General features: G+C 40.4%; 1 protein-coding gene across 2 annotated transcripts in view; it reads left to right on the top strand.

Moving 5' to 3' along the window:
* The window catches only part of GRIN2A (glutamate ionotropic receptor NMDA type subunit 2A), a 441129-nt gene that overhangs the window by 318401 nt on the left and 98403 nt on the right, over positions 1-24325 (top strand). For both annotated transcript variants that reach the window (XM_032258086.1, XM_032258087.1), the window contains one exon: positions 23611-23816. In XM_032258086.1, coding sequence (XP_032113977.1) covers positions 23611-23816 — 206 coding nt within the window. The remainder of the gene's footprint in view (positions 1-23610; positions 23817-24325) is intronic.

The following is a 24325-nucleotide window of genomic DNA, read 5'->3' as shown; positions in this document are numbered from 1 at the left end:
TGTGTGTGTGTGTGTGTGTGTGTGTGTGTGTGTGTGTGTGTGTGTGTTTTAGAGATGGAGGGGCTCTCACTTTCTCAGGCTGGTGTCAAACTCTTGAGCTCAAGGGATTCTCCTGCCTCAGCCTCCCAAAGTGCTGGGATTACAGGCATGAGCCATTGTACGCAGCCTTACTCTACTTTTAGCATTCAGATTGATAACTTGAATCAACAACAAGATTTGAGTTTCTTTTTTTGTGTATAAATGTGTGAGGCACAAGTGTGATTTTGTTACATGCATAGATTGTGTAGTGGTGAAGTCAGGGCTTTTAGAGTATCCATCTCATAGTAACGTACATTGTATCCATTAAGTAGACTCTCATGAGTCTCCTCCCTCACCCCCACTTCCTTTCTAAGTCTCTATTGTCTATCATTACACATTCTACACTAAGTGTATGCATTGTTTAACTCCCACTTACAAGTGAGAACATGCACTTGTTGTATTTGTTTTTCTTTTTTCCCTAACTCAGGGCCTTGCTTTGTTGCCCAGGCTGGAGTGTAGTGGCACAATCATGGTTCACTGCAGCCTTGAACTCTTGGAGTCAAGTGACCTTCCCACCTCAGCCCCACAAGTAGCTGGGACTATAGGCACGTGCCACCATGCCTGGCTAGTTTTTTGTTTTTGTTTTTATAGAGATAGGGTGTCACCATGTTACTCAGGCTGGTCTCAAACTCCTGAACTCATGTGATCCCCCCCACCCCTCCACTTGGCCTCCCTAAGTTCTGGGATTAAAAGTGTCAGCTACTATGTCTGGCCTAGTATCTGTCTTTCTGTTTCTGAGTTGCTTCACTTATGATCATGGCCTCTGGTTCCATCCATGTTGCTGTAAAAGATGTGATTGCATTCTTTTTTATGGCTAAATAGTATTCCATTGTGTATATATACCACATTTTCTTTATCCAAAGATTCGAGTTTCATTACCAAAATGAATGGAGACTTTTCATTGAGACATTGTCATCTCATTGAAAATGGATGAGGATTCAAAAACTACAGATGGGACATCTATCAAGTTATACTATAAATCAGTGGGGACAGAAGCTGGAAACACGGATGTGTCTGATCACAAGCCCAACATACAAAATCAATGCCAAGAGATAAAGTGACTGGTCCATGCAGACAGAGAGGACAGCAGCATGGTCAGGAGAAATGGGCTGCCTGCCTTCCTCCCCTGTTTCACTGAGCATGGCACCAGTTAGGAGCTAAAGCATTTTGGGGAGAGTGAGTTTGATCAACATTTATACGGTTGAGTTTGGCCAAGGGTAACAGCTGTGAGACTCAGACTAACGCTGGAAATCCATCATTCTTTGTCTCCAACAGCAAAATGGAGCTAATGATAATACCCCCTCACTAGGGTTCCTATGAGGATATTAAAGCCACCATTTATTAAATGCTTTCTGTAAATCAGAAAGTACCTTAGATGCATAATCTGTCTTAATTCATACAAAATCCTGATGATACTGGTACTGTTATTGTACCTATTTTATAAATGAGAAATCTAAAGAACAGAGAACAAGTTAATTTCCAGTAATGTGAACTGTACTCTGAAGCCCATTTGTCTGACTCCAAAGCCCATGCTTTGACTACTAATTTCTGCTACTTTCTTCAATCAAATTCTGCAATGCAGGTAAAATCACGCCATGTTGTGGAAAGGTAGAGGATTTAAGCAGGAAATGCATGGAGCTTGGTTTTCCCATATCATTGAAAAAAAAAAACACACAAAAATGAAACAAAATGCCTAATAGTTTTCAAGCTCTGACTACATCATTGGCCCTGAGCCAACCACATTATGTACCTTACCACATTTTATGTTCACTAAAACCCTAAATGGTACATGTTATAATTAGTTTTATAGATGAGAAAAATGAGGACCAGAGAAGTGAATTAATTAGAATATGGTCACTCTGCCACTTCATAGCTCACAGGCATCATAAATGACATATATGCCAAATATCTAGCATGAGGTTTGGAACATATAGAGATCTGCGTAAATAGGAACTACTATCCATAAACAAAGTGTGATCTAGAGATCTAGACTTTTCAGTGGCACTATTAGGATTGTTTTACTTTTGTTTGTTTGTTTGTTGTTGTTGTTGTTTTTCATTTTTAGTGGATTTCTGAAAGGCTATTAACAGTGTTCTCTTTTCTCAAAGGACCTGGGCCAAAGTTTAGAGGTGAGCATCTTCAAGGAGTCCTTTGAGTCCTGTATATATATTAATACATTGCAACACATACAGTTAAGCTAGTCCTCGTCCAGGAGCCAGAAAACTGTGTTTTGGTTCTTTCACATATTTGCTGTAATTTATGAATGAGGCTTGGTGGTTGACAGGTGAGGAAGTGGCAGATTGACTCAGAGTTTGGGGAGGGTGGTGTCAAGTGGGTGTCACAGGAGGACAAAATGGGAGCAGGAAAATTGTGGGCAGGCAGGAAATCTGTTGCAGTGATAAACGAAGAGATCTGGCTGTAATTGGGAAGAAGAGGAGTTACGAATGGGCAGACTGATTTGGAGAAAATAGAGGGGTCCAGAGCACAGGGTCCAAAATGACACTGGAAAAGAGTCATGAGAATAGTTCTTAAATTTGAAAGTTACTTGAGCAGGATGAGGTGGCTCATGTCTGTAGTCCCAGCACTTTGGGAGGTCAAGGTGCGTGGATTGCCTGAGCTCAAGAGTTCGAGACCAACCCAGGCAACATGGTGAAACCCTGTCTCTACTAAAATACAAAAAATTAGCCAGACATGACGGCATGTGCCTGTAATCCCAGCTACACAGGAGGCTGAGGCAGGAGAACTGCTTGAACCTGGGAGGTGGAGGTTTCGGTGAGCCAAGATCACGCCACTGCACTCTAGCCTGGGTGACACAGCAAGACTTCGTCTCTTAAAAAAAAAAAATTCACTTGAAGGAACATCAGCTTACCACTCTGAAAAATTGTAATAATATCTCTTTCACCTGTATGTGACTCTGCTATGATGATCAAGTGAAATGAGAAAATAACCAGCAACTTGTAGCCCATAAGGAGCTATATTAACTCTGGGACTTTTATATTATTATCCACATAATGACACACAGCTTTCTGACTAGGACGCTTCTTCCAGTGCATCTATTATCTGAAATTTCTATCTTTTTTTCTTCTTTTTCTTTTCCTTTTTTTCCCCAGTAGAGCTTCTTAGCCTGGTGACACTAGCAAGTGTATGCATAAGGTCACATTGTTTGACACAAGGATCCAAGAAAGCTTGGGTTACATTTATAGTTATTAAATTGATGGTATGTGTTAATTGTACAGAACCTCAAACTAGCAAATAGAATTAAAAATAATTGCCAGGACTTTGGATTTATTGGTAGAGTGAAAATAACACCAAGTGGCTTTTGGCAGGGCCTTCTTCTCTGTGCACAGAATTATATTAACAGATGATATTATTTCTATCCAAAATAGAGAGCAGTAAGTGAAAAGCATATCTGTCCCCTCTAAGAGGAAAGAAAAAAAATGTAAATACATTTCCTTAGTGTTATTTTGGCATACAAGCCCTGGGCCTGGAATTTTGGTGAAAGCAGTGCCTTGCTCTTGCCTGTTCTGGAGTTGTGCCAGTGTCCTCCATTCAACTTACAAGGACGTGCACATTGTAGGTGGGAAGGAACCTTGACTAAGTACCTTCTGTAGGTCAGACATCTGACTGCTGATTCACACGCATGAGTTAATGTCATCCTTCTAAGATCCCTGCTTATAATAAAACACCTAATTCTGGTTGAGCGGGGACTATGTGGTGGATAGTTCAATAAGTGCTTTGCATTTACTATTTTATTTAATTCCACAAGAATCATACGATGTGATTACTCCTATTATACCCACATTACAGATGAAGAAACTGTTGTCCAAGAAGTAAAGTTAGTGAAGTTCACAGAGCAGATAAGCAGAAGAGCTGGGAATTCAGGCTCAGACGAAGCTGACTCCAAAATCCACATCATTTTCAGGGCCTATTACCAGAAGAGATAATTAAAGTTGATAATTGACTGTAGGAAGATCATAGTTACGGTGGTCATATTGGTACCTCTGTGTGTTAATGTGTCTGTTTATTTAGTTATTTATTTATTTAAAGACAGAGTCTTGCTCTGTTGCCCAGGCTGGAGTATAGTGGTGTGATCTGGGCTCATTGCAAACTCTGCCTCCGGAGTCCAAGCAATTCTCATGCCTCAGCCTCCTGAGTAGCTGGGATTACAGGTATGCACCACCACACCCAGCTACTTTTTTTACTTTTAGTAGAGATGAAGTTTTGCCATGTTGCCCAGGCTGGTCATAAATTCATGGCCTCAAGTGATCCACCTGCCTCACCTTCAAAGTGCTGGGATTATAGCTGTGAGCCCCTGCTCCCAGCTAGCTTGTTCACTTGATAGGTATTTGTGCATCTATTATGTACGCAGCCTTATGGGCTGGGTGCAAGGGACACAGAGGCCAACAGAACTCACTCCCACTCTCAATGAATCTGCTAGAGCAGACAGATGATTGTGCGGGTCTCACAATACCTGGTGAGGTGGGGAAAGGAGAGGTCACCTGCCCAGTTTTATGGAGTTGGAGGCTGCTTCCCATAACAGCTGCCCTCTGTGTTGGGTTCTGAAGGACACATAGGAGAATGCCAAGTAGAGAGTGGGAAGGGGTTTTCTGGACAGGGTGAGTAGCGTGTTGAAACCTGGCACTGAGCGATAAGCTCGATGTACTCAGAAGCCTGTGATTAGTTCTGTGATTCATGAGTTAATGTAGGACAGGGCTGGAACAAGGAGTTGGTTGTCAGAATGAGGCTGCCATGATTGCAGAGGGATAGGAAGGCCTGGGGAGGAGGCCGGGTCACTTAGACAATGGTCAGGCATTTTCACTTGATTCCAGCTGCAGTGGGAAACCTTTAAAAGGCCTTAAGCTGGGGAATTAAAAGGCCAGATACACAGAGGTATTTAAAGTGATGGTTTGGGCTAGGCACGGTGGCTTCCACCTGTAATCCCAGCACTTTGGGAGGCTGAGGCTGGCAGATCACCTGAGGTCAGGAGTTTGAGACCAGCATGGCTAATATGGCAAAACCCCATCTCTACTAAAAATACAAAAATTAGCTGGGTGTGGTGGTGCGCACCTGTAATCCCAGCTACTTGGGAGACTGAGGCTTAAGAATCGCATTAACCTGGCAGGTAGAGGTTGCAGTGAACTGAGATAGTGCCACTACATTCACCCTGAGAGACAGAATGAGACACTGTCTCAAAAAAAAAAAAAATACAAAACCAAAAAATAAAGTGATGGTATGGGCTACTGCTTAGAGAATGGCTGAAGAGCAAATCTACCAGAAGCAGGAAGACCAGCTAAGAAGCTGTAGCATACATGAGTGAGAGGTGAAAGCCTAGATGAGAGGGGTGGTTGTGAGTTGGGGAAAAAAAATTCGAATATTAGAACTATCAAGTCTTGGTGATTGATTTGATATATATATGGGGGTGGCAGAAGAGAGATGAAATAGGGGATATTTCCATGGTTGGGATTTCAAGAACTCCTATTTGGCAGATGGGAGAGAACTGTATTTTTTAGGATGGAAGATAAGAGGCTGAGTTCTTCTCCAAGTCTACTGAGTTTGAGGTTTCTCGGAGGCAGTAAAGAAGAATGGGGGAATGGCAGCAGCAGATCAGGGGCTGTCAACAGAGATGTGATAACTGGAGACTGTGAAACAGAAGAGGCCTGAGCCTGGACGTCTGCGGGCAAGAGGGAGAGGAAAGACAGGTCAGATGTGTTCAGAGAAAGAGAAGCTTGCATTTTGGCAGAGATGAATCAGCCAAGGAGGTGGGAAACAGTTGGGTAATGGTAGTGTCGTGACAGTCAAGGGCAGAGACTCAAGAAAGGTGGGAGTAGCCCCATTGTCAAATGCAGAGGAGGGGCTGATGTGCAATGAACCTACTGGATTTAGTGAAAACCGCTGGAGATCTTAGGTCAGTTTCAGGGGAGAGGAGTGTACAGAAGAGAATATGTCTATAGCTCAGGGGCTGGGATGTGTGTCAGCCTAGAGGAAAGATGCTTCCTTTTTTACTGAAAGAGGGGAGAAGGAAGACATGTGTGCAGAGGCAGGTGAGTTTGTGGGTGATATGCGTTGTCCATAGAGTCTTAAATAAGAGGCAGATTCATCAGCTGGGAGTGGGGCTGGAGCTGGCAGCTTTGCAGTCTCGTGGGCAGGTGTGAAGGTTTGAAATAGTTTCTAGGGAATGGGAGAGATGCAATTAGGAAAAAGAGAAAGATTTTTTACCCAGAGAGGGAGTCCTTAAATTTGAAATGACATTAATCTATGTGGTTATGTGATATTCTCCACCTGCACTTGCTGCTTTACAGGTGTGGAAGTGGGGACTGACTCAGAGTTGGGGATGGCGTTGCTAGGTGGATGTGATAGGAAGACAAAATGGAAGCAGGAAAGTCGTGGGTATGGCAAGAAAGCTGTTGATGTTACGATAGAGAGGTCTAAGTTGGAATGGGGAAGAAATGAAGGGATGAATGAATAGAGTAATTGAGAGAAGATGGAGCCCAGGGATGACATTGGAGAGGAGACATAAGAATAGCTGAGTGAGAGCTGTGAATTTTCTGAATTTAGAGTCATTTGAGTCAAGCAGGTGTAAGTAAATTCCCCCCAAGGGAATGGGTGGCTACAGTGGATTGGAGGTGGTCAATGGAGAGATGGTCAAAACTACTGGCCTTCAATTTTATCCAATGGTCTGACAAGTATTAATGTGTTTATGAAGGACATGACATCAATGGCTTGCAAATGGGACAATTTCAAAATATGTGAGGAACGATAAGTCCTCGCCATATGTGGATGAAATCACCAATATTCTTCCCAGGTGCTGAGTCAGTCATTAAGGGATCCCAAGGTCAATTGCTAATTTGAACTTAAATGCAACCAAATTCCAGTGTGCACAAAGGGATTGTAGCCCAGTATCCAAGGACTTCTTGAATCTTGTCCCAAGATATCTCTTTATTCCTCTTTCCCTCTCTTCCCCTTCGTATATTCATATTTCTTTCTGTTTGGACAACTTCCTAGTTCACAAACATATCCCTTCAACTCAGCTTCTAAGCTTTTTTCTATGCTGTTCTCTGATCCTACGTGTCCCTTCTCTCCATTCTGACTCTTCAGCTCCTTTGCAAACCGTATAACTCCCCTCCATTGTACTCCTTCATGACTTCTTCCTTCTCTCATCAGATCTGCCTCTCACTTCGGAAGCCCTCTCCATTTCTTTCACCTTTTGTCCTTTGGCTCTTAGCATTTTCTGTTTTATTGTACAATTAATTCAGGGGGCATGGTATTTTATCTTTCTCACTGGTGAGTAGATCCTTTACAGATAAGGACTTAGAGCAGGGGTTGGCAAAACCCCTAACTCTTTATGTAAAAGGCTAGCTAGTAAATATTTTAGGTTTTGTGGGCCATACTCTCTCTATGGCAAGCACTCAGCTCTGCTTTTTTGGTGCAAAAGCAAGCGTTGAGGCTATGTAAGGAAATAAGCATGGCTGCGTTCCAATCAAACTTTATTTATGGACACTCACATTCAAATCTTATATAATTTTATAATTGTCACTAAATATTATTCTTTCCATTTTTTTCAACCATTTAAAAATGGAAAACCCATTCTTAGCTCATGGGTTGTGCAGAAACAGCTTGCCCTTGGGCTGTGGGATGCCGACCCCAGGTTTAGAGTCTATTCACTGCTGTATCACCAGTGTGAGAATAGTTTATGGCACATACTAGGCACTCCGTGAGTGAATGAACCAAATAAATCCATGTGATCCAACCCTAAGAAACTGAAAGCCTACATAATAGTTCTGTTTTTTGGTTGTAACACTTGGAGTAATCAGGAATCTTGAGATTCTGCTTTTGGCTACAATTTGTGTGAGTTTGAAAGGTTTTGATGTGACAAAGCTCGTAAGTATCATAGTTGAATTTGAACTTGGGTCTTCAGACTCCAAGCACATGGTTCTTTTAAATTGCTGTGTTTGCCAATATATTAATAATTCAGTGGGAAAAGCAATGCTGAGAGGCTGCCTGATTGGTCACCACAATTCTCATTTCTCCCAGTAGCTCCATAGGGCCCTGAAATCATTGATTACTGTCTGAGATGGGAATAATTGGTTTGAGCCAAAATGGATTGACAGTAGTGTGTCACTTAGACTTAGTTTTTGAAAAATAGCAAGTCTTAATCTGGCCCATCTCAAGGGACCCCTCCTCTTCCCCCACTGCCTTCTAATAATCACGTTTTTAACTGGGCAAAGCTGTCATTAAGCTTATTACTGTTTTCTCACCATTAAATCTTCTGTTGGCTTTAGTATTTCAAACTATCTTCTTGTTGGAATACTTTAGAGCTCATACAAGCCTGGAGGAAAGTAGTTCTGGGCCAGAGATGAACAAAGAAAAATGATTGTCAAAATACCATCTTATCTAAGGAAAATTGAAATTCTCATCAGTGTGCATTTCATCATAGCGATGGATTTCACCCATGCACAAGGACTTTGGTTAGCATCCTCATAATAACTAGCAGGGCCTCAGGCACCAACCCCTTTCATTTGGAAGAAGGAAAATGTCCATCTCAAAAACTTAAATTTATTATTTTGCCCCATATACAGAAGAACAAATGCCCATCAGAGACCTGCCACCAAGTCCCAGACATTTCAGCCCTCACAACACAATAACTTCTCACAGGTAGGGGGATGAAATGCTATTCCACTGACTGATACCCCCAGGTTCTGTAAACTTACTGCAGAACTCTGAAGGCACAGTCAATGAGGTTAACTTTGGATGTTCAGGGCTGAAATCCAAATGGAATTGGCTTTTTACATAATACTAAGTGAGGAAATCCATCAGCTTTTGACTTGTTAGATCCTTCACGTCAGGTTTGATGCATTGAAGCCTCCTGCTTCTTTAGCCTGCAGTTTAATTACCTGGAACTTATCTCCTTTTATAAACTGTTACACACTCAGCTCCAAATTTTGCCACTTTTCAAGGTTTTTATTTAAAGAAAAAAAATCTTGCCATAGAGTAAGAGGAGAAGTCATATCTGTAGTCATGTTCAGTCTTACAGTTTTCAGGCTGGAAAGAATGAATGAATTGATGATCTCAATAAATAAAAGGGTCTCTCAGCTGTCAGCCCCAGATCAAAGTCTACCCCTCTTGGCCACTTTCTAACTCTTATTGGCAAGTTTGCTGAGGGAACAAGAGCTGCTTAATATCAGTCAGGTAAATACTCCGCAAAAGAGCTATTTACTCGGCCAGATTGCAAATGGCATTTCATTTATTTTACAATTGGATGCTATGCTGCTCTTTGAAGTTGACCCAGAAAAAGTACATTAGAAGGTCAAACAAAAACCTTTACCATATTTCTAAATTGTCTTCGTGCAGGTATTAAAAAATAATAATAGTTATCACTGTTATTATAATAAAGGACTGACCTTAGGTCAAGTTCTCATCCAATATTATGTGTTTAACCTCCCCAGCCCCAATTCCTGTTTCTGTGTTAGTCCCATTCGCCTTCATGTCCTCTCCTAAACTGTTTTTGCACACCTATGTGCATTCTGGTTTTCTTCTCTAAGATAGCAGCCCCTTAAGAAGTTCAACCAAGTTTATGTTTGAGTTTTGATGATAACAGATGCAGATATCATAACACAATTGTGTTGTCTTAGCCAACAACATCTGAAATACAGTATGATACAAAAGGAAGATGAAATCCTCCCTTCTAAGGGCCCTTATGCAATGGATGGAGAGTACCACAAAGGCAAAGAAGTGTAATCAGCTGTTAGAGCCTTAATGACACTCCTCTTGGTTGCAACTGCCAAATTACCTACTTGTCACATGATTCACATTTGAACAGTTGGTTTTCTCTCCCTGATCTATTATTCTAATCACCTTTTGGATGTCCCTGTTAGTAGCAGTGGAATTCAACATCAAGCCTGAAAAGTAGGGCTCACTGCTGCTCTGCTGTTAGAGGCATTTTCTGTGGTGGAATTCAAGGTCCTCAGTAGAGTCAATTCACAGGTAAATGGAGGAAGTAAAACAGTCATGCATAAAAGCAAACTGCAAGGGCCCCTCTGGCTGCTCTCTCCCCACCTCCTGTGCTTCACAGGGAAAGCAAATATTGGCCCTTATCAAAGTGGAAGGCTGTGCATTTTGAGGCCAGAATCCAGCTTCTGCAACTCCCAGGACATCACTCTGCTGCATGGTGCTAATTATTAATACTCTTTTACCACCTGATCCCTGAAATCCTCCCTCAAGAAAGCAAACTGTTCACGTTTGCCTTAATGTTTCCCAAAGCAAATAGGATGGCAGCCTTGGAAATATCAGGCAGTGGTAATAGCTCTGAGCCCTGAAGGCCAAGCTCAGATTCCAGGTCTTCTCACTTGCTGTTTGATCTTGAGCAAGTCACTTAACATTCACTGTTTCCCAGTTCATAAAAGGAAACAAATAATGGCACTTTTATTAGAAGATTGTGTGGGTAGAATGAAAAAATGCCAATTGGGGTGATCACAGTACTTCAATAAATGCCAGCAATTATGCTCTTTAATTATTTAATAATTATTATTCCAGCCCATGGAAGACGGATTGATGTGGAAGTTGCAAAATGAAGCACTCCCAAGAGCAAGTTCAAAAAATTAACTCAAGATTATGAAAGAGCTCCTTTATATTTTTGCTGATTTTTCAAGTCTCTGGGGTTATATCACTCCAAGGTAGAACCAAAAGAGAAAAAGAAAACACTATTAACTTTCTAGCTAATTACAAGAACCCATCACTTTTAAGAGCACACAAAGAATTAAAAGTAAACCAAAGAAATAGGCTTCCTATCTATCCCCAGGGATCCGGCAACAAAGGAATTCTGGGGGACTGTAGATTATACATGAACTCCTTAAGAAAATGATGGCTCTTTGTTCCAAAGGTTTTCCACTTTTAAATTTGAGGTTGAACAAGTATTGAGCTCTTCTCCTGTTGGCCGATCCTCAAGAGGAAAATGAAAGCAGAAATGCGGGGTGTTCATGGAAATAATAACAATCAAAACAGGTTTCTATGAATTACCCAGATCAGTACTGGGTTCTAAGACAGCTGACGCTGTTATCTATAAAGATATTAGATTATCTTGAGAGCAGTTATTATAGAAGGAAAAAAAACCCACTGCTCCAGTGTGAGCTGTGTAACAATTAGGCAATTCTGAAATTTCAACTGAGAGGAATTTAATTAAGACTCTAATAGCTGATTAAACTCATTTAGATCTGCTGGCAATTGCCACTAGTTACATAAGTAACCCAAGAAGAAAGATTTCCATCTTGTTCTTATGCTGTATTTAATCCTGTCTGTTAATCATAGGTATGATCCTCCTGGTATTTCTTAAAATGAGGCACTTAGACTATTCAGAGCAGAATGACCTAGGACATGGGTTGAAAAGTCAGGATCCTACACCTTAACCCATATCTACTGATTCTAATACTCCAGAGATCCGGGAGTCTGCATTCTTAATCAGTTTCCAGGGAAGGTTCTTACCCATGCCAAAGTTTCAGAATCCCACCAACTCCAATCATTGCATTCAAAACAGTGCATTCAGAGGAAGCAGGCACTTTATCTCAATATATGAAAAGCACTTCTTAGTTTCACTCTGCCAGCAGCCATCCAAGGCTCATGGCAGTGAAGGCAGAGCAGGTTTGACCCACACCTGCTTTTTAGCAATTTCCTCATAGAAACTTGTTTCTGCGTACCATGCAAGGGAAAATTGATTTCCAAAGCGACGTTTGATTTCAGCAGACTAGTTTTCTTGAACACTGTTTAGATCAGGTACTGGTTTAAAAAAAATCACTGAACTCAACTGCAGAGTACTCCAGATACAGCATATTTCAACCTAATATCAAGTCACAGTAGTGGCTCAGATATCTTTATTGTTGTTTCCAAATCAGTTACATTCAGATCTGCTTTTGGTTTCAAGTAGCAACCCAAAACACAAAATTACTTATGTGCTAACCTGCGATCAGTTTGTTTGTGTGTCAGACCTGCATATAGAGGCATGGAAGTGATGCTAATCGATGTTGCTACTTATGCTAAATATGGACCTAAATCATTTTAAATTTCCTTCACGGCCATTTATCTCCTGTCCTTTGGCAGACTTTATATTTCAGGCGGATAGAAATTGGTCTCCTGTTTGCTTTGTTTTTCCTCCTTAACATCATCTTCCTGAAGAGTTAATTACTCATGTTTTCTCCAGCTTGGGAGTAAATCACTGCTTATTTTCTGGAGTGAAGTGTACTCCGAAGGTTTGCAAGCTCAACGTGTTTGTTTTAAAACCTTTTTCTCCATGGTTTTGAAACCACCCAATGAGCTAACCGGCCCCACTCAGACTAGAGCACAGGCAGCCTGAACTCTGCTTCTGTTGTTGGTTTTAATAAATTTCCTCTCTGATTTTTAATTTTGCAATTCCTATTGTCTTGTCTCCAAGGAAAGGAGATGAGTAAACAGGGAACTTCCCTCTTTTAACTCTGAATTCTAAGTAAAAATTGATGATATGCTGCAGTTAGAATTGAATTCAGTTCATCGGATATTTCTTGAACTACATTGAGGGTGAGTACTATACTATGTCAAACATGGATCATGTGGTTGAGGAAGACTGGCCAGCCATGACACTCTACAGGACCATCATTTAAGGCAAACTGGGCCCTCATTCTTCACCCCTACACAGCCTGTTTCAATTCTGTTGATTCTACACTTTGAGTTCATGCCAGCCTGACCACCATGGCCTTCTGTCATCCAAATTCCTGCCGCCACCTCCCAGCTCTTCATTCTGCCTTCCGAATCTTCTAGTTACAGATTTTTTCTCTGCACTGCATTAAGAAGTGTTTAATCTACTTCTAATTGGGGGAATGATTTCAATAAGTCTTCAATAAGTCCTCATCCCCATCCCTTACATATGTCACTTCCCCATAGGATAAAAGTAAAACCCCATAGCAGGTGTCCCACTAACTCCCCTGGTCCTTTCTTTTTTCTTTTCCTTTTTTTTTTTGGAAACAGAGTCTTGCCCTGTCACCCAGGCTGGAGTGTAGTGGTGCAATCTCGGCTTACTGCAACCTCTGCTTTCTGGGTTCAAGTGATTCTCGTGTCTCAGCCTCCTGAGTAGCTGGGATTACAGACCCACACCACCAGGACTGACTAATTTTTGTATATTTAGTACAGATGGGGTTTCACCATGTTGGCCAGGCTGGTCTGGAACTCCTGACCTCAAGTGATCCGCCCACCTTGGCCTCCCAAACTGCTAGGATTACAGGCGTGAGCCACTGCGCCTGGCCTGTTTCATATTTGGAAGCCACTTCCTGTTAGAAGCATTTTTTGTAATTCCCTTCCAGATTAGGAAGCTGCGCTCTTCAACAGCATCCTGTGCTTGCTCCCGGCATAGCGTTTGTGTCATTTCTTTGCTGTTGAGCTTTGACTTCTTTCCACCTAGACTAGAAACTTGGGGATAGGACAGTCCTCTCTGAGGACTGTTCATTATTGTAGCCCCAGAGCTTCCTGCAATGCCCAGCACAATGGAAAGCACTGAATGCATATGAGCTCATTAATAAACAAGTGAAGGGGAAAGTCTGTTCTAAGGCCAAAGAAAATGCAAAAATGAATTCCAGATGGAGAATTAGGTTCCATGGGAGTATTGGCATTTGAGCTAGGCCTGAAAAGAGTGGGTAGGATTTCAGTAGAGGGAGATCATGAGGAGAAGAATTTCAGGCAGAAGAAATAGTGTAGGCCTAGGCAGGAAAGTGGGTGTTGTTCAGGGTGTGTTTTATGAAAAGTGTATGCATCATTGTAGCTTTATATCTTCTGTGTGTGCGTGTGTGTGTGTGTGTGTGAGAGAGAGAGAGTGTGTAGTGGTGTGAGTGTATGTGTTTGTGCTAGGTATGTGTATATTTGTAGTTGTGCATGTGGGTGTGAGAGTATATGTATATAATGTGGACGTGGGTAGGCATGAGTGTACCTGTATATAAGTGTGTTTTATGTAGAGGTTTGTGTACAGATGCATAGGAATATGTATATACATATGCTTAGGTGTGATGGTGGTGTTGCTTGAGTTCTTATAACAGTAAAAATTGACATTCACCAGACACTTACTATGTATCAGGCACCATTTTTAGCACTATTTTAATTCTAATAAACTCCCTATTATGCAAGATGAAGTTAGGGACTTTTTATCTTTTTTATGAATTCTTTCATGTTTAATTGTGAGTATGTGTAGGTATAAGTGTGTGTGTGTTTTAGTGTGATGATGTAAGAGAGAATGAGAGAGAGAGAAAGTGAGAAAAAGAGAACAGTGAGGTTGATTGGGCCTCTATTACAGAGGAGCTTTTACTATACAGGGCAGTCTGGATTTGGTTTTGTGGGCAGCATGAGATGGAGAGGGACTTGAGCATGGAGTAGATAAATAATTTTGGTGTTTAGAGATTTGTTTTTAGGGGGTGGCTTCTGAGACCAGGAAACCCGTGATGAGGTTATTTTAATTGTCTCTTGTAAGCATTTCATAAATAGATCAAATAAGATCATACACTCAGATCTCTTTGAAAGAGCCATGCACATCTATTAACCTAATTTCTTCCAGCCTTTTGCAGCCTCGGCAACATCCCTCTGAATTTATCTGGACGTAAGAGGTGTATATTAACTTGAGACATACAATTTCTGGAGATGAAATTATCTCTGCTCTGAGAACATATTGGCTGAACGTTTTGATAAGTAATCACTGCCCTTTAAAGAATGTCTTTCTAGGAGCTGAAGAGCAATTAGCTTTCTAAAAGCACTGTATTTAAATTGTATTAATAAGAATGAAAAAAATCATTACAAAGTTAATCTACCCTTTTTATATTTCTTTCAGCAAAATCACTTTTCTCCGTCAGAGGTCAATTATTTTTCTTTGTCTTCACAACTTCAGTATATTTTCTGAAAACACTCACAAACTTATCACCAAAATTCAGTTTATTTTGAAGGTAAAGATTCTTTTCTCCTACCACACAACCTATTTTGTTGAATTGAGAACTGTTTTTAAATACCAAAAAACTTTATAATAGAGATAAAAACTATTTCCCTAACTTCCTCTTGTGTAAGAAAGTCAGAAACCAGCTGGGTGTGGTGGCTCACCCCTGTAATCCCAGCACTTTGGGAGGCCAAGGTGGGTGGATCATCTGAGGTCAGAAATTTCAGACCAGCCTGGCCAACATGGTGAAACCCTGTCTCTAATTAAAAAAAAAAAAAAATATATATATATATATATATATATATATATATATATATATATATGTGTGTGTGTGTGTGTGTGTGTGTGTGTGTGTGTGTGTGTAGTTATCTGAGTGTGGTGTCTGGCATCTGTAAGCTCAGCTACTTGGGAGGCTGAGGCAGGAGAATCATTTGAACCTGGGAGGCAGAGGTTGCAGTGAGCTGAGATCTCACCATTGCACTCCAGAGAGTGAGACTCCATCTCAAAAAAAAAACCAAAAACCCTCAAGCATTGCCATGTCTACTTTATTGCTCTCTTCTATCATTTTCTTACTTAGCTCAATATTATTTTTCTGATAAGTTGTTCCCTCATGACTGCCCTGTCCTAATAGTTCCAGCATAAGTCCCAGGGAAAACTCTCATTGGCTTAGCTTAGGTCACATGCACATTCCTGAGCCAGTCAGTGTACTGATTGGCCAAATAAAGGACACGTTCTTATTCATGAAATTGGTGGCAGGCGTCTCTCCAAGGGAAAATTAATATGCCATAACCAAAAATCTCATAAATTAATGACAGATAGACAAAACAGCATAAGGCTATTACAGAACCCTTGGGGGAAATGTGGAAAAAAGTGTGATTTATGGCTAAAACTACTGACATGGAAAAAACTGTGTCTAAAGCAAAGTAAAGTTAGTATCAAGAAAAGCTCTTATGAAGTTAAAACATGAGATAATCCAAATTCCACTCTAAAATTGTTTCTCCATTGATTTAAACAATGACAAAATAGCAATACATTGCCCATAGTGTTGGATATTCCTCTGTGGGCTTCATATACATTAACTAATTTAGTCCTTTCAGCAATCCTGTGAATTATACTATTAACGTTATTCCATTTTTCAGATGATGAAACTGAGGCAAATAGACATTAAGCAATTTGCCCAGGTGGCACAGCTCACAAGTGGTACAGCTGGGATTTGAAGCCAGCATAGCTGCCTCCAAAGTGTAATTTCCTGGTAACTTTGCTACTCTGTGTCTGAGAACATATTTTCTGTTCTTAAAAAACTCTCTTTTTTGATTAAAAAACAGTTTTTGAATAAACTTTTTAGGTTAGACTAGTTTTATATTTACAGAAAACTTGCAAAGGTAGTCCAGTGATTTCTCACATACCCGATGCCCAGTTTCTCTGATTATTAACACCTGACATTCATATGGTATATTTATCATGAGTCAATGAAATATATTACTGTTAACTAAAACCCATGCTTTATTCAGATTTCCTTAGTTTTTATCTAATCTTCTTTTTTTGTTTCATCCTGATATCTGATCCAGGATCCTATATTACATGTAGTCATAATATTGCCTTAGGTTCCTTTTGGCTAGGAAACTTCCTTAGACCTTCTTGTTTTTTAATGACCTTACAATTTGGAAGAGTACTGTTCAGATAGTTGTCTTCTAGAATACCCCTACGTTGTAATTTTTTTGATAGTTTTCTTATAATTACACTGAGGTTATAAAACCACACAGGAAGACCACCACATCATTAACATCACATATTAAGGATACGTACTATTAGAATGATTTATCATTGTCAATATTGGCTTTGATCATAGGGCTGACATCACGTCTGTCACATTTCTGCATTGTAAAGTTTTTCTTTTTTTTTCTTCAGTGGAAAATTCTAATTGTATTTCTTCACTGACTTAAAAATGAGTCCTTGATTTGAATCCTGGTTCTACTACTCTCAAACCATATGAATTGGACAGTTACTTAAATTCCATGCCTCAGTTTCCTCATCTATGAAATGGAGATATCAAAAGTTGCATGTTATTCATGGTCTATTTTTAGGATTACAGAAATTAGTATTTAAAGCTTTCAGAATAGTAGAAACAGGAAGACTTATTTTTATCATTTCATGTAATCCTTACAACAGCTCGGTGACCTTGTTATAACCTTTAAAATATGAAGAAACTATATTTCAAAGAGGGAGGTAATGATTAAGCAGTGCTCTAGGTTTTCACTGACTGAGTTTAAATTCTTACTGTGACCCCTATGATCTGACCTGAGCAAAAAACATAATGTTTTTAAGCTTCAGTTTTCTCAACATGCATTGAGAAGACTTATAGTCTATGTCCTAGAGTTGCCTTGAGGATTGAGTCCTATAATATATAAAAATTCCTTAGCACTATTCCTGGAAACACATAGTAAAGCCCTAATCAATGTTAACAGTGAGCTTTGTCATTATTGTCCACTGTGTCCCAGCTAGAAATGGACAAGTCAGGATTTGAATTCATGCCCTTCTCTAGAGAATGAGGAAGAGCCAGCTTTGACAAAAGCCTCAGATTTAAGTACCACTGTTTTTTTTTCTGCAGCATAGAGAAATAATATCCAAGAGGGCTCTATTGACCATGTTCTTCTTTCCTCAGTCCTCTGGTTGGTTCTCAGAACCATCCTACCACCTTTTTTAGAGATAGCTTGCCATTTGGCTGTTTTCTGCTACCCCTTCTCCCTGGGTGCAAAGCTGCCCTAACATATGGTTGCCATACAGAATTAAACATCAAGTAAGGAGTGCTATCTTCACCCCTCCTCTAATTATGTACTCGTTACCCTGATCTCAAATCAGGAGAGATTTGGGAGAGCAGCTTATCCCTGAATTTTACATAGAGTGCTAGATTCAAAAGACCTTAGAGATTACCTAATTCAAACCCACTCCCCTCATTCCGGTTACAGTGAGGAGAATGGGACCCAATAAGTGAGGTCAAAAGTCAAGGGAGTGCCATGGAAAAAATTCAGATGACACTTTGTCAATTGGTTCTCCTGCTACAGAAGCTCATTTTCCTGAAGATAATTTTAACAAATGTTGAATTAATGATAGTAGTACCACATATGTAGAACTTTCTGTGTGCCAGGAGCTGTGCACTCAGAGATGTTTGTTGTCATTATCTTGTAAGTAAGCCTCATAACAGCATATGAAGTAAAGTGTTGTCATTTGGTGATTGAGTGAACTGAGGTTCAAAAAGATTATGTGGTTTGTGCAAGGTCACATGGCTAAAGCAATGACAAGATTTGAACCTGTTCATCTGTCTGATCTCTAAGCCTGTGGTATTAATGATTCTGAACCCTCTTGTCCTGTGCCATGTAAAGGAGGGAAGAGAGGGGTTCTGTGCAATGAAGTTGATTCCTGAAAAGTCAGTGTGATCCATATGTGCATATACATGTGCATGTATCGAACACACACACACAAGTGTGCTTGCCTGTCCTGGTTGTGTATAAGTCTAACCAGAAGTTTGGCAAGGTGTCCTGGAACTTCATTTTCCCTCCGTGTTACAAAAATAGGAACATGTGATTGACAATGACTATATCATTTCACTTGTTCTGATGCATTGAAGCCTCATTCCTAAAATCACTGCTGGAAGAAATGGATTGAAACTTCATTCCTGGAAGCACTGCTGGAGGAAATGTGGTGTAACCCTGGTATTGACTCACTCTTGACAATAGCTTATATGGGTCAGGACTGCTGATCTAAAGTTACAGACTAAGCTGAGTGTGGTGTTCATTTTTATGGAGGTGATTGGGAACAGGAAAAAGGTCCAGTTTAGAGAATAGCAGAAGAGTCACCATCAGGTCCAAGGTGGGAGCAGAGAGACTATGGGCTACCATCTTCAGAGTGCACAGGGTTCATCCATTTTGGATACAACCTCTAAAGAAAGACACTGAGAGCATACATACTCCATGCCACTGTGAAAATTGAGGCAAGCACAGGCAACATGACAACAGAAACTGAGGTCTTCTGGATTTAACCCATTGGATCTTACTTTCCCCCTGAATACATCAGAATGGCTGGAGTCCCTTTTTAAATGGCATCAGCATGATGGTATTTGCTTTCTCTGGGGGAAATTTAATATCCAGAGGCTATTCAGACAGCCACCCTCAATGGCTCTGAGTCTTTGGGGCTGAAGTTGCAGTAACAACAAGAGAGAGAATACAGGTCCTTGATGCTTCCATATTTTGCCTAGGGTACAAGATTCCAAAGCTGAGGCACATATGGACACATTAATCATTCTACTAACGTTTTCTGACTCATGCACATTTAAAAAATACAGGCTGTGTGTTTATTCACTCCACCAAAAACTACCCATTACATCCCTCCGTGTGCCATGCCCTGAGTTAGATGCTGTGAACATAGAAACCAATCATCATGCATATAAAATTCCTGCTGGAAGTCATAGACTCATAGGTAAAACATATATATAAACACATAGATTACTTTAGATTATTGAGGTATAATATTCTTAAGAAAATGAAGTTTAGATATTTAAATCAAATTAAGGATTTGTGAATAAATTATGTGGGGATTTTTCTGTAATATAAGAGGAGTGAGTGGGAGTATAAATGAAACAAGACTGGTCCTGAGTACTAATTATTGAAGCTGGATGTTGGGAATATGGAGGTTCAGTATATGATTCTACTCTTATATACATTCAAATATTTCCATAATAAAAAAAATCAGATTGAATAGGCAAAGATGATTCTATCTTCAGGGAAGTTGTATATGGACATATATCTATAGTGACTTCTATAATCTTTTTCCATTCTGACCATTTGACAAGATTGATTGTTAGTCCATTTGGGTTGCTATAACAGAATACCATAGACTGGGTGGCTTATAAACGACAGGAACTTGTTTCTCATGCTTCTGTAGACTGGGAAGTCCAAATCAAGGTGCCAGAAGATTTAGTGTCTGGTGAGAGCTGCTTCCTGGTTCATAGACAGCAATCTTTTTGTTGCATACTCACATGGTGGAAAAGGCAATGGGTCTCTCTGGGGCCTCTCATAAAAGCCCTAATCCCGTTCATGCAGGTTCCACCTTCATGACCTAATTATCTCCAAAAGGCACCTCCTCCTAACACCAGCACATTAGGGGCTAGGATTTCAACCTATGAATTTTGGAGGGATACAAACATTCAGTCTATAGCAAACCCTTAAGGTAAATCCCAACTTCTTAATAGAGCCTGCAAGGCTTTGCATCTTCTGGTCTCCACCTATCTGGAGTATTCTTTCTTTCTCTGCTCCTCAACAATTCCTTCCCACAACTGCTACAGTCCAACTTATCCTGAATTTTCAATTTCAGCTTAAAAGTGTAACCTCTTCAGGGAAGATGTCTCTGATATCTTTTCCCCTATATGCTCTCTTAGACCCATGTTTCATTTCTTTCCCACAGTTTGTATGAACATATGTTTTTGTATAATTATTTGACTCATGTGTCTTCCCAATTAGCACAAAAATTTCATGCAAGCAAACATTTTATCACTTATACGGTATTCTCAGTGTCTAGCATAGTGCTTGGAACCTAGTAACCACTCAACACATATTTATGGAATGAATGACTCTGCTAAACCTGTCTACAAACATTGGACTCTGCTACAGTCCCTTGTAAATAGGAATATAGGAAGGGAAAGTGAAGAATGTCTGCTCTCCTTTATCTGGTATCTATAATTTAGAAGTTGAGATTTTTGGTGTTTGCAATGGGGTGCCAAAGGGCCCATCAGATCAGAGAAGAAAAAAGCTCTCAGGATCTAGGGCAATATTGACACAGCAGATTCAGCTCTTGATCAAGTTCTTTCCACCCACCACTCACCTTCATCCTTTTTGGCTGACCCATGGATACTCTACTTGGATGTGTCAGGAAGGGGGAGTAGAACTTGGAGAAGATTTAGGAAGTTTCTGCTCTCTGGGCACTCATAAACCTTTGCAACTTTCTTTCCATGAGTCATCATCGGACTGAAACTTTTGCCTGACTCCCATGGTGTGGGGGTTGTTACATGGTCAATGACATCATCAAAGATTCTGCTAGTCTTTGCCTAATTTACGTTATCTTGGGACTTTAAGAAACATGTCTGCAAGGAAGAAAGAGTCTTGGAGCTCTAACATGGTTCCTGCAGCTCAATTCACAAAAGCACTGTGTACATAGTGAGAAAGCACCTTCAGGTTCAGAAAGCCCCATGATATAACTCTGGTTCCACCACTTATTTGCTGTGTGAGTTTGGGCAAGTCACATAACCTCTCTGTGTTTCAGTTCCCTGAACTAAGAAGTTGGAATAATAATGCTTACCATGAAGAATCTGTGGAAATTAAACTAAGTGGTGATATTGGTACATTTCCTGACTATACAGAAGTGCTCAAAAGTTATGTCATTAAAATTATAACATCAAAATGCTATGGTGGTGATATTAGCATATTTTCTGACTATACGGAAGTGCTCAAAAGTTATGTCATTATAATGATAATATCAAAATGCTATGGTGGAGATAGGTGGAAAGTTTCCCACATAAGAAAGGCAGGAATGATTTTACGGATAAGGTGATAGTTCAGCTATGTCTTAAATGCTAACAACAGCAATAGTAAAATAATAGCAGCCACCATGTTTGTTACATGCCATGCCAGGTCCTGCACTCTATACTTTTGGTACTTTTTGGCTCATTCAAACCTCACTGAAGTCCTTACGGTAATACCCTGTTGCTCTCTTCACTGCAAAAATGGAGAAAGTAAAGCTCAGAGAGGTTGAATGACTTTCCCAAAGCTGCTCAGATAGTGGGTGAAGCCAGGATTAACACCTAGTTCTGTTTGACTTCAAAAGCCATTCTCTTACCCGCTGAACTACCCAACCTCTCTTGAAGATTGTGTTTGAGTCATCCAAGACAAATGGAAAGAAAAGGGATTGGTATAACATGTTCCAAAAGGAAAACCTTGTATATTTCTTTACCTATTTGCATGTTTTAGTATTTTTGGTTTGTTCTATCTCGTACAGCTGACTGACAATTACAACAAGGCAAGAGTCATTCTGTTTTAGCCGTCATTATTCCCAGGCTGGCACTGGGACATAGTAGGTCTTCAATAAATTTATGTCAAATGAATGAAGAATTTGATGGACTCAACACTCTCCCCAGCCTGTTACATATCACAGCATGAATAAATGAACATGTGTGTGTGTGTGTTTGACCAAATTGCTCTACTCGCCTCCCTATCTTAAAAAGAAATGTATCAGCAATGCTGGACAATTTTGTAATTAGCCACAGGAAATGTTTCTTTACAGCCAGCAAAAATTTTCCAGCCCATCTGATGAGGTAATCTTAGAGAGCACTGATTTTCTTCTCTCCTCCCACCCTGTCACCTCTCCTGGTGTCCGGCATGTTTGAATTCTCTTTAAGGGCCTGAGATTCATTTCTGGTGACACTTAACGTTACAGGAGGAGAGGTGAGTGGGTCATGTCAACACAGACAAGCCTGGATTTGGCCCTTAGCTTTTCAGACGAGGTGTTTTCCTCGAGGTTGGTATTACAAATAAAGAGCTGACCTGTGGTGTCAAGCAATTGCATGTGGGAGCAGGAGGAGAAAGGAGAGGTAGCGGCGCGGGGGCAGCTTCCTCCTAGCATGTATGTGAATAGTGCCAATAAGCTGTCAACTAAAATTAAGGTTCAAAATATACAGCCTTCAATTTGATTTCACTAAGATACCAACTGCTGCTCTGAGGGAATACAATCGATTCTATTTTGACAGGTCTTGATGCATGCTAAGCAGTAACAGTCTCCACTCTGTGCAGGATTAATGAAAGTTCACCTTCATTTGCAACTTAAATAGAACCGTATCTGGGGTCAAAACTATGCTTCTCATTTCCCCATCTGCTCCATCTGTCTCTCGTGTTGTCTTACTCCCCAGTCCTCTTCTTTGCATTCTCCAGCTTCATCTTCTTCTCCCCGTTTCTCTTTTTCTTCATCTTAGCACCTTTTTTTCTTCTTTTTACTTTCTCTTCTTTATACTTAAAAACAATATGGAGTCCCTATGATGTGCCAAGCACTGTGCTTTTGCTTTTCCTGCACTGTCTTATTGAATTCCCATGGCCTCCTTATGAAGTAGGGGGAATTGTGTTCTTTATACAGATGAGAAAACAGAAGATTTTAGGATTAAGGGCTTGCATAGAGTTGTGCAGCTAGTAAGGGGTACAGTTGGAGATTCAAACCCAGACCTCTCTGATTCTGAAAGTCTATGACGTTTCCATGCCATCCGTGTTTCTGAACTCTGGCAGAACGTTAGAACCACCTGGGGAGCTCTAAAGGTATCAGTGCCTGGGCACTGCCTCCAGAGATGCATATTTGATTCCTCTGCGGATGAGAGGGGCTGGGATGGAGAACTACCCCACATTCTGTTTTCTCTTTATACCCATTTGTCTTTGCACAGAAGTAGATTCATATGTTGAGGTATGTGGCAGAAAGGCCCTTGAGATGGATGGATGGCTCCGGCAAGGAAAGGATTTGCCTCTCCAGAAATCAGCGGCAGAAGAAAGCACAGCTGTGTCTTTGTGTTTGTGCTACAGGTGGGCAAGTGGGAGAACCAGACGCTGAGCCTGAGGCACGCCGTGTGGCCCAGGTACAAGTCCTTCTCCGACTGTGAGCCGGATGACAACCATCTCAGCATCGTCACCCTTGAGGAGGCCCCGTTCGTCATCGTGGAAGACATAGACCCGCTGACTGAGACATGTGTGAGGAACACCGTGCCATGTCGGAAGTTCGTCAAAATCAAGTGAGTGGCAGGGATGCTGTCACCTGAATGTGCCCAATCCTTTAAGAGAGCCTGAATCATTGATTGTAACAATGATTGTAACAATATCTATACTTGAATCACAAAATGTCATAGAAAACACACTCCATTATAGTAGGCATAGTACAATAATCAATTTTAAAAAGACTTAGATACATTCCTGGAGATGTGCCAAATTTGCATTCACTTAATTACAACAGCAATATAAGGTGGGTAGTTTTGCCTATTGTAAATATGATAAAACTGAGTTGTGGGAAGATTATCAAACATGTTCCAAGCCATCTAGCTAGGAAATGAAAGAGGTAGGACTCAAACAGTGGTCCAGCTGACTCCACAGTCATGTTTTTAACCCTTAGGTTGAATCAATCCTCCCTTCAGTCTTTTTAGTTTAATTTATTCATTCATTTATTTTTGAATAAACATATTCAAAATGTATTTTTAATATTTAAAAATATATAAAACATATTTTTATATATTTATGTATATAAAAA

This window comes from Sapajus apella, unplaced genomic scaffold, assembly GCF_009761245.1.
Source record: "Sapajus apella isolate SASKATOON/1434 unplaced genomic scaffold, GSC_monkey_1.0 scaffold99, whole genome shotgun sequence".
Lineage (NCBI taxonomy): Eukaryota > Metazoa > Chordata > Mammalia > Primates > Cebidae > Sapajus > Sapajus apella.
Note: the sequence above shows the minus strand (reverse complement) of the source record. Positions and strands in the feature narration are given on the sequence as shown.